Genomic DNA, 17,492 nt, shown 5'->3' with positions numbered 1-17,492 from the left:
TCATACAGGTTAGTTCACACTTACGCCGTGTACACACAGTGTGATGTTGGCTTAACCTTCCTTCCAATTTCGACTATGTAGTCAAAATCACAAGACAAGGTAGCTAAAAATCAAACAGTGTTTCTGTTGCTTGTGATAGCAATGTGTGGCCCCTCGGCATTGATATTGCAATGGAAAATAGACTGTACAGATAATTTTGACTATACCACACACACACAGCGTATTTGGCCATAGACCAAATCGGCCAGCTGCCTCATTGCACCGTGTGTACACACCTTTAGAATCCAAAATAAATTATAAGAACAGGTTATTTTCAGCTCTTCCTTCCTGAACATGTGACATTATTAAAGAGATTTCCTCACTGCCAATTAATGAAAATCTAAGTAAAATATATGAAAATAACATGTGCTTTAGGTGTATTTTACATTTATTTGGCTTTTTTTTACATGATTCCATGGGGTTTATTTATGAAGATGGGATGGTGTGGAAGGTTGCTATGGGCAACCAATCAGATTCTATTTATTATCTTCTAAAACAGGGGTGGAGAAAAACGGTCATCAAGATCTACCAACAGTTTACTTGTCTCAGGCCACCTGTGGATCTATAGTAGGAATGAACGCAGCAGGTTCGAAAATGTGACAGTTAGTAATGACTACAGCTGTGCACCAGCTAGGTGATATGGAAAACGTGGACCGTTGGTAGATGTGGTGGATCAGTTTGGCCACCCCTGTTCTAGAAGGTGCTAAATAAATAAGAAGTAGGATCTGCTTGGTTGCTATGGGCAACATCCCACCTTCAATAGAACTCCCATCTCGATAACGAAACCCCCATGTAGGATACAATCTATTCCACTGGGAGCAAGTGCTGACACATGAAAAAAAAGAAAAAAAAAAAAGGTCATTCCATGGTCTAAAATGTACCAGGACAATTTAGAAGAAACAAGCCCATTAGAAGCCAGTGAGACTAATTTTAAACGGAATTTTGAAGGTTTTAGCATTTGAAAAGAGCAGTCACCGCAAATAGGGGTGATCAAGCCATTATATACTGTTTTACCATCCAGAAGACTGCAAAGAAACAAACAGCTGGGGGTATGAATTTCCTATCACACACACCCTATTTGCAGTCAGAGATGGAGAAAAATATTGAATGTATATTTCACCCACCAACAATGAATTTCAATGTATTTTTACCTGGCAATGAATCGAGTAACAAGGCAACAGTCTCTCCGTGGCCACACTGAGCGGCCAAAACAGCTGGGTTGTCATCACTGGGTTCGGTCGGTAAAACCACCTTGGCCTCTTGAAGCAGATACCGTACGGAGGGCACATCACCATAAGCCGCCGTGAGTTTCAGGAGCGGATACTGTGCACACACACAGACACATTGCATCAATACTGGCAGTAGTCAAGGTGCCGACACGATTAGCCATGCAGCGCGCATGCTGCGCAGTCAGTGTAAGCATTACTAGTTCCATCGCACCCGCTGCTCGCCCAGACAGCACATATTTTCTCAGAACAAAATAACACAGGCAGCAATGTGCAGTACATACATTGCTACAGAGGATCAGCTGTTCTTAAAGGAACTATTCACAAAATAAAAAAAACACACACAATAAAAAAAAAACAGTTACGGGGAGGGGGGGGGGGCTAATTGGGGGGCAGGTACCGGCAAATAAAATAAAAGTGGTATGTAGGAAAATAGATGGGTACCCGCTCCTCTATAATGTATGTAGTACATTTTTATAGCTAGGCAAGGGGTTCCAGGTTTCTTAACATATTATGGGGCTGATGTATCAAGCATCGAAGAGTAGAGAAGTACCCAGAGAAACCAATCAGCTTTGAGTCTATAAAACAATAGTTAGAAACTGATGTTGTTATGGGCAACAGATGCTCTTTTCATTGCTTGATAAATCGCTCCTTATATCCCTTTTAGAACCCTGTATAACATTTTATATACATTGTGATGTGTGCCGGGTATCATTGCTGTAATTCCGTTCTATACAGCCAACTAAATAAGGGATCAGATTAGTTTCCTGTGGACACAGCATCATTTTCAGTGCACCTTGACATTTTTGGACGATGCTTTATTGTATGATATATGTACCATTATTATTGTGAAACCACTTTTATTTCTTGTAGGCCACTGTACCTTTTCATGCCGTGGAAGATTTTCCTCACAGGCGGCCTTAACCAGATCATGCGCTCGGTCTCTGTCCCCCTCACAATATGCGGCCTGGATCTCGGATATCACTGGGTTCTGATTCCCCACAAGCTCCCCGGGCATGGCCTGCTTGTTTCCCATACCTGTAGATCCTAGGCAGGACACAGGGGACAAAGGGGAAACTGATCACATAGTTTTACCACAAATACAATAAACGTCTCAGTAGTAACCATTGTATACACCTCGGTATGTACGTTTATTGAGATTGATTTATTAGGCTGACAATCAATAGGTCTACCACTGGTATAAACACAGGAAAAATCAAACCAAGGCGCTACCAAACACAAATATGTAACCAAGTCATATTGGTTTGCAACAAAATGGTCTCTTCCAGAAACTTTCAATGGAGAAGGGAGATGTGATCTTGCTATAATCCACCCAACAATTTTATCAACTTCACGTATGGCGGTACAGAATGATATTCAGGCAAAGCTGGGTTTCTACAAAAGAATACTGGTACTTGTGTATTATAGCGGCGCCCATCGCATCGCATACCATAAGGCATGCCATGGTATGCGATGCGATGCGATATTGTACAATGTCATACAATTTTAAAATTGTATGACATTGTGTATGGCATACAATGCCATACAATGCGATGCAATAAAAAATTGTATAAGCACCCTAATGGGTGCTTACAATGTGAAATGCACCCCCAGGCCCCCCCCCCCCACTATAAACGTGAACCCGAAGCGTGGCGAGCGCAGCGAGCCCGCGAGTGGCGTCGGTATGCGTCCTCCGACTTTTTCATACCCCCACTATCCACGTCAGCGTGGAGTTGAGAATAGAAAGTGTGGCGAGCGCAGCGAGCCACCGAGCCCGAAGCGTGGCGAGCCCCGCGTGGCGAGCCCCGCGAGGGGACGCGGATACCTTCACAGGTATCCGCGTCCGCTTGCCACGCTTCGGGTTCACGTTTATAGTGGGGGGGTGGCGTGGGGGTGCATTTAACATTGTAAGCACCCATTTGGGTGCTTAAAAGCACCCTTTAGTGTGCTTATACAATGTTTCATCGCATAGGGGGCAAAAATCGAGTCGCATGGCATGCAATAAAAACATTTGCGCGATGTACATCGTGGGCGCCGATATAATACACAAGTACCAGAATACTTTCCATGATTCAATACTAACAGATAAAATTATTTAGAACAAAGAAAGATAAAAATTGGATCAGATGGACAATAAAGTCAGCAACAGACAGCAATGCAAGATGTAAATGGAACCCAGGTGTTCTAAAAAAAAAAAAAAATATCGCTGTCTCACGTTCTCGCTTCTCTGGCACAGGTCCAAAACGCTCCTTTGATTACCAAGATGTTTCAACACCTACTGCGTGTCTTTCTGAAGGTAGGAGTCGACAGTGCAAAGGTCAACACAGGAAAAATATTGACAGGCACTAGGTCGACACAAGCCCCTTGTTGATTATGGACACGTCAATGTGATTTTTTTTCTCTAGTTTATTTTTATGTCAACATAGTCCCCCAATTAGTGTAACCCTTGCACTCATCATGTTTCAGGCATGGTGTCTCGCTTCACTCGGCACACTGTGAAATAAAATTGTAAAAAAACTCATGTCGACCTGTTTGTGTGTCAACCATTGCCCTGTCTACCTATTGCTTGTATCAACTTTAGGTCAATGTTGGCCGAGTGCATGTCGACCTTTTGACCAATAGTGGTCAACCCAATCACTGTCCCCCTAACAACCGGAACCACTGTAATGGTAATGGATACAATCACAGGGCACATGCTGGCTTATTCCTAACGGCTGGTCCAAAGGCACTAGTGTTTACAGTGGGCCTAACGTTGTGCACCCAATTAGGACCTGCATTATGATCACAGGGCACTTTTATTATTCTAGCTGAGCAGCAACAATATTCATGAGGAACAGCTGGAGATTCTTTGTACTCCTTTATTTTCTGTAACTGTTCATATTTGTTTTATCAATACACTTTGGAAATACCATTTTTATCCCTACAATAGTATTAAAGGATACCATCAAAAAGAACCTATGGGTTGTTGTTTTTTTGTGAGTTTGTGTTCTAAATGGTATCTTATATGGGATCGGTCCAGTTCCTAGTATTGATAATTTTGCAAGACAGATTTTTTTTATTTTTTATGTAATAATATTCTAAATATTACACTCTTGGTTACTCTTTCTTTAGGTTTTCTTCTTCAGAATTAATGCTGGATACACACTGGAGCACTTAGTTGATATAGTTAACTATATCGGCTGCGCCGCGGGAGAACCATATAGGACATACAAACCTACCGATATCGTTTAGGATATTGGTCAGTGATATCACACATCGCTGACAAGATTGACAGATTGAGCTGCATGTACAGATGACAGGTGGGGAGGGGGTCGTTAAAGATGACTGTACACACTGGACGATATGCATGGGCTAACTTTAATGGTGTTGTGCATATTATTAAGTACATATTGCCCAGTGTGTACCCTCCTATAGTATTCCAAACATTCTGTACATTGTCATACCCTCCAACATGACCCATTCCATTAGGTACAAAATGCTCTGTTCCTGGACTTCCCAGCCAGTGGCAGTTGCAGAGGGGAGGCTGTAGCACAGTCCAATATTCAAAAAGGGGAGCCACACCTACTGCCACTCCAAACATCACTGTCCTGGACTCACTGGCAGTTGATGTGACCCCCCTCTTTGAATTTTGGACTGTGCTGGAGCCCCACCTCTGTAACTGCCACTGGCAGGGCAGTCCAGGAACAGAGCATTTTGTACCTAATGGAATGGGTCATGTTGGAGGGTATGCATTGTGTGCACTAGTGGAGTAGCCAAAAATACGTTTTCAGAATGACAGTATTCCAAGTGATATACTTTGATTTGTCGTAGGACAAACTTTATACATTGTATACAACCTTGTTGTGTTAAAGTTTTCAACTCTTTACCTCAGGTGTCTTTTTATTAAGATATAGCGGGATACTTGCCAAGATGGGAATTGTATTGAAGATGGGATGTTGCTATGGCCAACCAATCAGATTCTAATATCTTCTGAAAAGTGCTAAATAAATAAGGGGTAGAATCTGATTGGTTGCTATGGGCAACATCCCATCTTCAACAGAACTACCATATTAGTAAATAAACCCCACAGAGAATCGTCAAGCGAGAATTCTCAGTTGTCTTTATGACATCTTACAAGATACATATAAATATATTTAAAAAAAATAAAAGTCCTTCCTGTAAAAAAAATACATTTTATGCTCAGAAGGAAAACGTTTTAACTATTGTACAAAAATATAAATTGAAAAAATTCCCCTACTGTAAATACAGCTTCCTTTTTTTCCCCCATCTATAAATGTTTATAGCCATATGAACACAAGTACTCCGTCTCCTATACTTTGAAGTACAAGAATTTTAACGTAAGGCAACGTTTTAATATAACATTTGAATAAAAGTTGCATTTTATTACGTATCTCTCTAGTGCACCACACAGAGACATTCTTTTTTCTTTTTGTCCTCTTGAATTGTACAATAATTTTACCTGAAGAAAATAAGCTGAAACACCAGAAATACTGTAGCAAAACAAGCGGTTTTCTGTATCTGCCTGGCTTACATAATGCATATATACGGAATACAGCTGCTGGTTAATTATTTAGCACATTTCAAGTCGCAGAGACATTTGAGAGGACTCCTGAGGTTTAGCCCATTAGGATTGCAGGTTCTCAGCTTCTTCTCCCCATTTTGAAGGGCACACACACACACACACACACACAACTTAATATTTTACCAGTACAAAGGAAAATTTAAAGGTTTGTTAAAAAAAATAATAATGTTTATACAAACAGGATACTTACTATTAATACTTTCAATACTACTAACAATGTTAATATTACTACTAGTGCTATTTATTTATACACAATAATAATATGACTGTAAAGGGGGAAATTTACTAAGATGTGTATTCTACTTCACATGTGATGTTGCTATGGGCAACCAATCAGATCCTGTCTACTATCTTCTAGAGGGTGCTAAATAAATAAGTAGATTCTGATTGGATGCCCATAGCAACATCACATGTGAAGTAGAATACACATCTTAGTACATTTCCCCCAAAGAGTGCAGTTTGCAGAATAATTCTTAAAATAAACAAGCCACACTTTTGGAACAGAACTAGTTCTGCAGTTCCTGCCTGTCTTCCTGCACATTTTTATTATCAGGCCACATGTATTTGAACATACATTTCTATTACTGCAGGTATGTTGGTATTTACCCCTTGTCATTAGAACAGGCCATTTGCCAAGGTACAGATTCCAGCACCACAACATGCTGGAACATCCACACCTACACAACATATGCAACATTATGCGGACTAGATCTAGGATACATGAAAAGAAACTGACAACGGTTACGTCGCACAGTAGCACAGCTTATGTAGCGTTCATGCAGAAATCGCCTGCTTTTCCTGTGGCAGGTCACAAGAAGCACCGACAAGCCCTGATAAAGAAGAACTATTATACATTCCGGTACGGGTAGAAGAATAATGGAAGAACTGACCTTTTCATGATTTGGAGACATCAGATGGGTGTCTAATGAGACACTGACTGCATCAATATAAGACTCATGGACACAGCACATAGCTGTCACAGTCTAGGTTAGATCTAAATGACCTTCCTGCAATCAGAGCATCTCTGAATTCAAGAAGCTTGTGGAGAGGCTTCCTCACCTCAGACAGGCGGAGATAAGAGAGAGGGAGGAGAGAAACGTCTTCATCTGAAGCCATCCTGGTAATTTTCAATTCCCTGTCCCATTAGAGTAGTGTAACAAACTGCTGATGCTTCACGTGGGTATTAGCAAAAAGAAAAAAAGGCATGGTGCTTATAGGGATCTCCAGTAATGCTTCGGTTCACAGGGAAAGGCACATGATATTGTATCTTTTCCCTGTATCTTAAAGTATCCCTAATGTGACCACAGAACAGGATGGCATCTAGACAGAGAGATGTTCCCAAAACTTGCTCTGTTTATCTAGGTCCTGGTGACAATTCTACTAGAATTATTCTTATATTAGCTTTAATTGTAATATTTTTTTTTAATACAGGATGAACGCTGGGTGCATCCCCCAGCCCGCCGCCCACACTGTTGTGTGCAAGCGGACAGGTTATTTTGGTTCACTCTCTCTGACAAATTCCTTCTTAGATGGACAAAACCATGTGCAGGTGGGGCAGATGTAACTTGTGCAGAGAGAATTAGATTTGGGTGGGGTTTTACTTCAAAGTGAGATCTATATTGTAAAAATAAAGCAGTCAGTATTTTCCCTGCACAGAAACAAAATAACTCACCCAAATCTAATTCTCTCTGCATATGTTGCATCCCCCCCCCCCTGCAGTGCACATGGTTTTGTCCATCTAAGAAGGAATTTGTCAGAAAGAGTGAACCAAAATAACCCCTCTATTCGCCGTGGCCGCTTGCACACAGCGCATGCGCAGTACAAAAACATCACGCTCCCGTGCAAATTCGCATGGGAGCGCATTAACTAGATTCAGGCCCAAAGTACCAAAATATAGGAGGAAATTTATAAACCCGTACTGGAGATGGGCCTCTCCTAGGCCTGGTTTCTCACAAATACAAGAGGACAATTCTCTGTCCTTTCTTCGATTTTTCCTCAAAAATATAAACAAAGGAAACACTTCTCATAGTGTAGAACGTAACAAATATAAAAACTTTATTTATACAAAAAACACATATCTGATAAAATTTCCTCAGGTGCCCCGAGGAAGGGTCTGAAGGAGCTGAAACGCATTGGTGGTATATTAGAGCGATTACATTGTTTGGGAACAATAACTGATGTGATGTATCCAGCTTCATCTGCAAGGTATCACCCGGGTCTAACACCTACCACCCGATGAATGTTTACATACGCATTATGGGCAGGATGTATTAATATACATCGCCGCCCGGGATGCCAGCACATATGTACTAACATATGCGGCTGGCATCGTGGTGCGGTGACGGAGAACACCACGATACCTGTGATGTGGTGTGAGGGGGGTCTCCGTCACCTCCTGGCTCTGCGGCATCCCCGGCATCTCGGCCTCCCCCCTGCAGCCGGAAGGACATCCCCGTCTGCAATATGCTGCTGAGGGAGGAGAAGAAGGACGGAGGTCAGGGGAGGGGGGTTCAGACGTTGGGCAGCGATAGAAGCCCATAGGCTTCTATAGGGTATTGCCACCCAAAGGTGGCGATACCCTGGCCGGCGAAGACGGTGCGGCCGGGTTTTAGTAAAGTTGAAAATGCAGTAAAACCACCCCCTTGTATTTGTGAGCACGACGCTTAAACCAGGCCTATGAGGAGGCCCATATCCGGTACAGGTATAGAGTTTTCTTCATATGTTTTGGTACTTTGTCTGCTTGTGGTACCTATTGATATGCACCAGGAGGGCTCTATGATATTTTTGTTTTTGAGGGAACTGTAAAGGGAGGATGGAGAGTTACCCCTGCTATTTTGTGACAACATATGATCAGACCAGGCTTAGGAAAGGACTTCATCCGGCACAGGTTCACTTTATTCCTCACACGATTTTTAATATATTTCATTGTGTCATTGACTGATCCGCACTATGAGGATCCTGTGATATTTTGTCATTGAGGTACCTTGGGAACAACATGCTTTATTATACAAAAATGCTATAAACATCAAAGAAATCTAAGAACTATATATCCCAATCAGGCGCGCTGTTTCCACCCTGTGGATATTACACTGAACTTTGTGACATTTGGTGATTGTCACTGGCAATTAGCTGCACCGAAATTCTTGCCATGGTCAGTACATAATTGTGGACGATGGGACCAGGTGGCAGAGCTGGCATCAGCAAGCGGTGGCCATGCTGCCTCCTGCATGCAGGGCCTACAGATGATGTTGCACTGGATTGCACATCATCAGCAACATAGCGGGTACATACAGGGCCTACATGCTATGTCGTATCAAAAAGTTTGTCTTGCGTGGTCAATGTGCTTACAATAAAAACACTACTTAAACAATATATTTAGGCATACAGTATATACAGGATTTATAAATGTATTTGGTAACTGTATTGGAATTTACTGTATAGGAGGGAAAATGATGGTTTATTCTCTGCTGCCTTCATTTTCTATTATGAGTTCCTATTTAGATCACAAGCATTATAAATAAATCATAAACTTTATTTATTTTCTAGTAGCACTTTGTCTAGACCTGGGGTAGCCAACCCTAGTCCTCGAGAGCTACCAACAGTGCATGTTTTGCAGGTCTCCTCACAGAATCACAAGTGAGCTAATTAGCTCCATCTGTGGATCTTTTAAAATGTGTCAGTGATTAATGAGTGCAGCTGTGCAGCAGCTAGGTTGTCTGGAAAATGTGCACTGTTGGTAGCTCTCGAGGGCTAGGGTTGGCTACCACTGGTCTAGACCAATGAAAGGAGAGTTTCAGGGGCATTTAGCTGTCAAAACAACTCCACAGGCTGCAGGAATTACAGCTTCCATCGGTAAGGTCAGACTTATGGCTTTGCTGCCCAACAGATCAATACCCCAAGTCTAGGATGATCCACTAAACTAAACTGACCAATCTGCAGACACACAGCCCAGACTGTGGTCATCTTAATGTATGAGACAGCGGTACATACTGTAGATGCAACTACCAGCGAAGTGTCAGAGTGTAATCCTTCATAGCACAAGCAAGCTAAATTATTGTACTATATTTTATATTAAAACCAGGGGTCAAATTGAGGTTTTATAAGTGGCATACACAATCATTAACCATCAATAGGTATCTGAGCTGAAATTTAATCACAGACGATGTAATGCCTCACAGCGCTAAGGTCATTGGTTCGATTCCCACAATGGCCCTACAAGGTGTGGAGTTTGTATATTCTCCCTGTGCTTGCGTGGGTTTCCTCGCACAATCCAAAAATACACTGGTAGGTAAATTGGCTCCAAACAAAATTTAACCCAAGGATTGTGTGAGTCTGTGTGTACATTTGATAGTGAACATATATTGTATACTGGGGCAGGGACTGATGTGCATGTTCAAACATAGGACAGGAAGCTCTAAACCAGAAATGCGGTAAAAACCCTGTATTCTCTAACCCCCCCTCCGCAGTGTCAGCTCTGCGGAGGGAATCACCAGCAAAAGCTGGAGATTTCCTGCAGAAGCCTATGGGCTTCATACAGCAGCACTTTGTGAACGATCCATCACGGATCCCTCCCAGCATGCGCAGCGGGCGGCTCCGGCAGGCACTCAGACCCGGAAGTAATGCACCGTGGGCGCATTGCAAGGGACAGCTCTTATCAGAAAAGCTGTCCCTTGCGTTAATAATCGCATATGTTAGAGCATATACGATTATTAACAATGCGATACCCGGCGAAGGGGGGCGTTAATGGGCAGCGGATGTTAGAACATCCCGCCCTATGGGCGGGATGTTCTAACATCCGCTGCTCATTATCTCCCACCTTCGCCCTGTGACCCGGGAGTCCATCTGCGCATGCGCAGAGTGACGTTGACGGCGGGGGGGCATGCTGGGAGGGATCCGTGACGGATCCCTCACAGTAGCGCTGCAGTAAGAAGCCCATAGGCTTCAACAGGTAATCGTCAGCTTTTGCTGGCGATTCCCCCCCTGCAACGCTGCCACTGCGGAGGGGCCATAGAGCATAAAGAAATGCGATAAATACCCCGATAACAGGGTTTTTACCGCATTTCTGCTTTAGAGAATCTCCCCCATAATCTGCAAAGTGTTGCGGAAGATTTTTGCACTATATAAGAAATTGTTAATAAATATGTTATCAGAGTAACAGTAAAGTAGCAGTTTTTTTAAGTCAAAGTGTGTTTTTTATTATATGTATGTACATCACACACACACACACACACACACACAGCATACATTTGCAGGTGCGTGCCCACTTGCAGCACAGCACTGAAACTGGTGGCAGCCGAATGGAGTAACGGGTAGCCTGTACTTGTACTCTCGCTATCCGATGCTTTATTACAAGGAAGGAAGAAGCAACCGCTTTCCCATTCGCAGTTGCAGATGATGGGTGATCTTGGGCTGCAGGATGGCATGTGAATCCACGTCCGTTTTTAGGATAGGTTGATAAGAACACAAATACCTGCCTGTTTCGCTCTTGTTATCTGTATTTATTTTACTATGGACAACCTCAAGGCTGGAACAGTGACATTGCAGTCAACAACTTTGAACGTTCCTCATGAGAATGGTCAGCGATATCCTGGAATTGAAGTAACCAGAACAAACATTCCGCATATTGTTTTTTTATGCACGGTTTCTTTTCTTGAAGGAACAATTGTCAAGTTTTCCTTTCCCAGAGGTTTATTTTAAGAATGTCAAAATACTGTGTTACAGCATTCTAGTTTATAGTCCACAGTGTTACACTAAGCATCCCACCTGATATACTGTACATAGAGGAAAATAGGTAATGCAATCCAGAATCAGGTTTACAACACAAAGAAGTCATTTCAATTAGGGGCAATGTTCTCACCCGTGTGAGTAAGTGCAGCTAGTTGCTGTGCTTATGATAAAATTGGATTGGCTGATTTTACTTCTTAGCCCTCAGGGCTGTGTACAAAAATCTTCAAGTCCATTGGTAGAAAGGTCTGAAATGGTGGCGTATGTGGGTACCATTGCCAACGTTTATATGCTGTTGCAACAGCAACTCGCCACCTGTGTCCATAATTACATTGACCCTCATGTATATATACACACACACACACACACACACACACACACACCACAACAGTGGGGTGTATTCAATGCTTTCTGCGAGCTGTGACAGCGAGCAGGGCTGCCTGCTCACTGTCCCTGCTCGCAGGGTCAGTATTCAACTGACCCCCCCCCCCCCCCCCCAGCACACAACGTTTCCCCCTTCGCTAGGTTTTTGGAGCGAGTGGGAAACGGCATATGGCCGCTAAAACAGCGAGCTCTCTGCTTTAGCCTCAAGCCTCGCTGTTTGGGGGAATCCTCACTGTCCTCTGACAGCGAGGATTTACCCGGAGTGTTGAATAGGGAGAGCGGCCGGCGCAGGGGTTTACACAGCGGTGATTGCTTATTTACAACGATCCCCGATGTTTAACCCCCTCGTTGTCCACATTGAATACACCCCACTGAAAGCATCTATGCAGCTCAAATATACAGTATTTCTTCAGTTTATCTGTATACACTTAATACAAAATGTGTAAAGTGCACTGTACTGCAGATATCAGCTAATTTTCAGAGTTATACGCTTCTCTGTGGATGAACCACCCCTATCCACATGCCAGTCATCATCATCTGTGCACAACTGTACCAGTCCCATGCCTATCAAAGCCTGGAGAGAGTACCAACCAATCATCAATTCTAACTGCGTTGGTACAGGCTGTGTTTGAGACATTACAGTTAGTTGATTGGTTGGTACAGCATCTCTCTCCGCATTTTGATACATATCATTGACTAAAAGTTTCGATAGGAATCAGCAAGTTCAGACAATGTAGAGATGTACCGTATATACATTAACTCTTTGAGTGCCAACGGTGCTGTGAGAGATCCTCAAAATATCTGCTAAAAATGCCAGATCTCTCACAAGCAACATTGGCATGTTTATTTGGTTAAAATAAACTATAATGTTTAAGACGTTATAAAAACCATGAAAATGTTACGGTAATACTTGCTGCCATTGGCTAGGGCGAACTGCAGCAGCCAGCATACCTGGGTGAGGAGGGCACGCCAGGGTATGATGTGAGCAGGTCACCCAATGCTTTTCTCCAAGTTTAAGGTGCCTTCTTTAGCCTAGTATACTCCCCTGCTGAGTAATCATCCAACCCATACTACTTGCGGCTAGGGTAAAGCAGAGTGCGGATGGCATCACTCTTTGCTTACCACTGTGGAAAGGAAGAAGAGTGCACCCTACAAGCACATGGTTCCTGCGCCTCAGCGCTGTGACGGTTACATCACAGTTGGAGGATCTGGCAGTGGTATCTCGCAAGTCATACGGTTGTCCAAGTATACGTACTACTGAATCAGCAAGATAGAAAATGCTCTGAAGCACTGCCAACTTCGCCGTGTACGTTATTCAGTTTACATTGATGGTGCTAGATTTTGTCACTGAGAAAATGTGACAGTGGTTTAATGTAGGCTATAGCGCACTCACCATTGTGTGAATCCATGCTTCCAGCCCGGCTTCCGGCGCATGCTTCAACTCCAACACACCAATACATCTTTAGGAACCGGCCCACCGGCAGCGTAGTAAGGACCAGCAACAAATGGCCATCTGTCAGAAGACAAAATATTCTCTGGTTACAATAGATTCGAGAGCCATGGCTTCCTTACCTCATGAACACACACACTTATCTAACGGTTTTACAGCTTACCGATTCCTGAAACAAATTCGTATTTACCGAATAGGAAGAAACATTTACACAGAGCAAACAGTGTGGGCAGGAGGAAGTACAGCTAGAAGGTGTAGAAATGGAAGAACGGGAGTGGTGCGTACACCAACAAACATGCTAACCACATTGTAATAACAGTATCAGTAGCAGTGGTAATGATATTAATGGAACATGTACTTAAAGGGAAATCAGTAAATGAGATACAATCAATCACGTGCACTACTGCAAAAAGAAAACTGAGTGCAAGCCCGAAAACCGTAAAGACCAATTACATATTTGTAGCCCCACAATGCTATTAGCGGGATATAACTGAATAACTCCAGAGATAAAAGCCTGCTGTAAGTCCCGCGACTGATTGAATATGCCCCTTAGACTTTGTTCTGATTTTGCTGCATGGTGGCTCACCATGTATTTCACCTTTGGAATCTATAAATGTAATATATTATAATTGGAGAGAGTGACATCACTATCTACAGCCGTATCATAGAACCTCTTCTTTATTGCCATCAATACTTTCATAACTAGATCTAGATCTTAATGCTATATGGGCGCTGCCCTTTTACAATAGATCGAAATTGCCTTCAATGTGCTTTGTTTGTTTTTTCTGACTTTTGGAAACATTCCGAAAGTCAGAAAAGACATGTGGAAACTGATGCATATTTGCAAAATTAGGGGCCATTTCTGCGAATGCAGGTTCGGCTTTTTAAAAAGCCAAATCTGCAGCGGCAAGTCCCAGCTTATTAAATATGACCTGGGCGATCTTTCCGAGCATTGGAAATATCAGCCAGCATTGACTACCCCCCCAAACTCAATTAGGATTTCAAAGTCAATAAAGATTATGATGTATATGCAATGCGGGCAGTGAGGGTGGTTTCTATGGCAAGGGCGGCTTTTTTGGCGAGGAAAAGTCATCCTCACCATCCAACCCCCCTCGCTGTATTCAATATTTTGCTTTTTGTGGCGAGCCCTGCCAATTTGATGGCCGCAGTTTCTACCTCGACTCAGGGACCAGGCAAGGTCGAAACGGCGAGTGAAGGGGAGGCCATTCAATACTCTGATGGCAAGCTATTGGCACTGCTCGCCGTATGAATATTTATATAATAATAATATACACACACACACACACACACACACACTATTAAGGGCTGAAACATCACCATCACAGGCTGCACCTTGTTTGAATTATTCAAAAAGACCGGAGTGCCACCATTCATCTTGGAAAATCACAGAGGCCACCTGGACCTCTATAAACCTCTCTTCACACAGATGCCCTTCACCACCATCATAATAATTAAAGAGAGAAGACCAAAAGCTTCTATCCCCATTTGTCCAGCTCAGCTTATAAAAAGGTAATGTACAGTAATACCACATTAGAAATGTACTTTATAAATAATTTATTAACATGTCTTTCAATCCTAATCTGGGTCTTTTCTGAAAAAAAAAAAAAAGACCCTGAAATGATATACGAAATTAATATTTTTACTGTGATAGCCTTTAAATCACAATTATTCAATATACTGAATTTGCTTTAATGTATTTAAAAACACACACACACACACACACACACACACACACACAAAGAGGAAGTACACCACCGCTCTTTCCTATTTTGCTTCAAGCATTATCTGCAATATGTAAAACCTTACTGATCATTCTTTTATTAACTGCTTTATGACCTACAGATACAGAACCACTAGCATAAAGCATGAAAGGTAACCACTAGGGCATTCTAACAGCAACAAATAAAAATAACTTATGACCAAAGATCAGTAATGAATAGAGGGCCATAATAAGGTGGAACGAGGGCTGTATAAGCCCAAGTGAAATTAAGAGACTGTGAATTTGAGCTGGGTTAAATAAAGTTGTTGAATAATGACCAGGCATAGAGGGAGGGGTTATTCAGGGCGGGAAGCCCCACCAATGGGGGTCCTGGGGGGTGGCACCCTGGAGCTAGGGTATATAGTCCAGGTAGCAAGCCTGAATCCCCCTCCTTGATTTTTGATCCTGTGAGAGAAAAGTGTTCAGATAAGTGCAGCGTCCTATTACTCTTACCTGAAAATGTCCGGGCGTCCTAAGCGTTCAGCTCCACCACCCCGCTGGCTGGCGGATGCAGCTCGTCCGCTCAGCCATGTCCCGGGTCGCAGGGGCGGTGGTGGGGGCTGCCTGGCGTCCTATAGTGCGGGGGCCGCGGGATCGCGGCCTTCCTCGCCGGGCGCGGGCAGCAGTGCGGGGGTTAATAGTGAGGTCAGCCGGGATATGGTCGCTCTCCCCCCGGCTAATGCAGCAGGCGGGGGAGAGATGTCTGTGTCCGGCGTGTGTGTTTCGCCGGGCTCCGGCGACAGAACACCGAGCCGGGCGGGGGGCGGGGAGTCTGGACAGGCTCTCGCGCTCCCTTCTGTGCCCGCGCATGGCGGCGTCTCTGATGAGGCGCCGTACATAGCAACGGCAGCAGCCGGGGATGAGTGGCAGGCGGCATCCACTGAAGTGGAGCCGCAGCTAGGTGAGGGGGGACCAGATGTACACGCTGGGACCTCCGTTCGGTTGAACGGAGGTGAAACCAGCGGGGGCATAAATGTGCAGCCGGGACCAGGGGGGGTGAGTGCTCCCCCCCCCCCTGGGGAGGCCAGCAATGTGGAGGTATTAAGTGAAAACACAGAGCAAGGAGGGGGGACAGGTGCCCCCAATATTACTGTGCAGGAAAATAACACACAAGGGGGTGTGGGAGTAAGGCAGCAAGGCAGGGGGCCAAGCCCGCTGATTCATATTACAGGAGGCCCCCCTGCTGGGGGTAGTTGGGACAGCGGACCCAGACACTGGGATAGGCATATGGGTCACGAAGTAAGGGGTTTAGGCAGGCCGGGTGAAATTCGCCAGCAGCTGGGTGAGCCTTGGTATGACCACAGTATGATGGGACAGCGAGGGCAGGCACAGCACGGTGTTTTTACTCCCTGGGCTCAGGGATACGGCCCGCAGAATCAACAGCTAATGCCTACAGGCCCTTACTTTAATACAACACCAGGGGGCCTGGTTAATACATTTCCACAATTTGTTAATTGGGGTCAACAGGGGCAGGGGCAGTGGCCTAGCCAGACACAAACTGGTGGGAGTTACGGCGGGCCCCAATACCCGTACTGGGGATCGGGGCCCGGCCATCCCATTAGCCAGGGAATACATCAATATGGTCACTTTCCGCCGCAGGGGCATTACAATATGCCACAATACCCTGTGCAGGGTTACGGGGGCTGGGCACCCCCGTCACGGGAGAGACCTATGGGGGGTCAGGGTCTACCATTTAGACAAGGCGAAGGGGCAGGGGAGTTTCAGATAGAAAGGGCTCCCTCGGTTGACGCACATGTAGCGGCAGAAACGCAACAAAGGCGTTCGCAGGCGGGGAGTACATCCAGCCAGTCCATTAACGAGAGTTGTGTTCTTTCAGTTGCGGAGACACGTCCCACTTCTCCGCGAGTGCGAAGGGAAAGTTCATCGGTGGAAGCTACAGCAGTGGCGACCGCAGTACAACTGACGACAAGGGAAGCCACACCAGCAGCCCAGTCGGCCGGGAAGGAAGGGGAAACACCCGCGAATGAAAAGACAACGGTCTCTGAAGCAGCCGTCAAGGAAAAGGGTGACGCACCTCGGATGGAGGTGGTCGACGAGGAGGATTCCTCTTCTGGTGAGTCAGCGTCTTCTGCTTCATCAGGCGATAGCGACGAATCAGGCGCAGAGAAAAGGCCGCGCAAGCTTGCCAAGCTGGTAGCCAAGCAGGTAGCCAAGGCGGTTAGGGGCAAGAAACGCAGGCGTAAGAATAGTCCCGTAGCGACAGGGGAGGTAGCTGGGGGATGCATCTCATTGTTCCAACACAGCAGTGGCCAGGGGACTTAGGAAAGGGGTCAAAGAAAAGATTAG

At 44.5% G+C, this 17,492-nt stretch overlaps 1 protein-coding gene across 2 annotated transcripts in view; it reads right to left on the bottom strand.

The window, feature by feature from the left end:
* Positions 1–17,492, bottom strand: part of LRRK1 (leucine rich repeat kinase 1) — a 103,126-nt gene that overhangs the window by 67,608 nt on the left and 18,026 nt on the right. The window contains exons 2-4 of one of the 2 annotated variants that reach the window (XM_083184283.1): positions 13,349–13,468; positions 2,149–2,312; positions 1,191–1,362 (exon numbers count right to left, since the gene is read on the bottom strand). In XM_083184283.1, the coding sequence (XP_083040409.1) occupies positions 1,191–1,362; positions 2,149–2,312; positions 13,349–13,415 (403 nt within the window). In that variant the 5' untranslated portion in view covers positions 13,416–13,468. Of the gene's footprint in view, positions 1–1,190; positions 1,363–2,148; positions 2,313–6,737; positions 6,907–13,348; positions 13,469–17,492 lie in introns of those variants that run through there. The other variant, XM_083184284.1, reaches the window with a different exon arrangement.

This window comes from Crinia signifera, chromosome 4, assembly GCF_055691185.1.
Source record: "Crinia signifera chromosome 4, ASM5569118v1, whole genome shotgun sequence".
Lineage (NCBI taxonomy): Eukaryota > Metazoa > Chordata > Amphibia > Anura > Myobatrachidae > Crinia > Crinia signifera.
The sequence above is the reverse complement of the archived record's forward strand: the minus strand, read 5'-3'. Positions and strand labels throughout refer to the sequence as shown.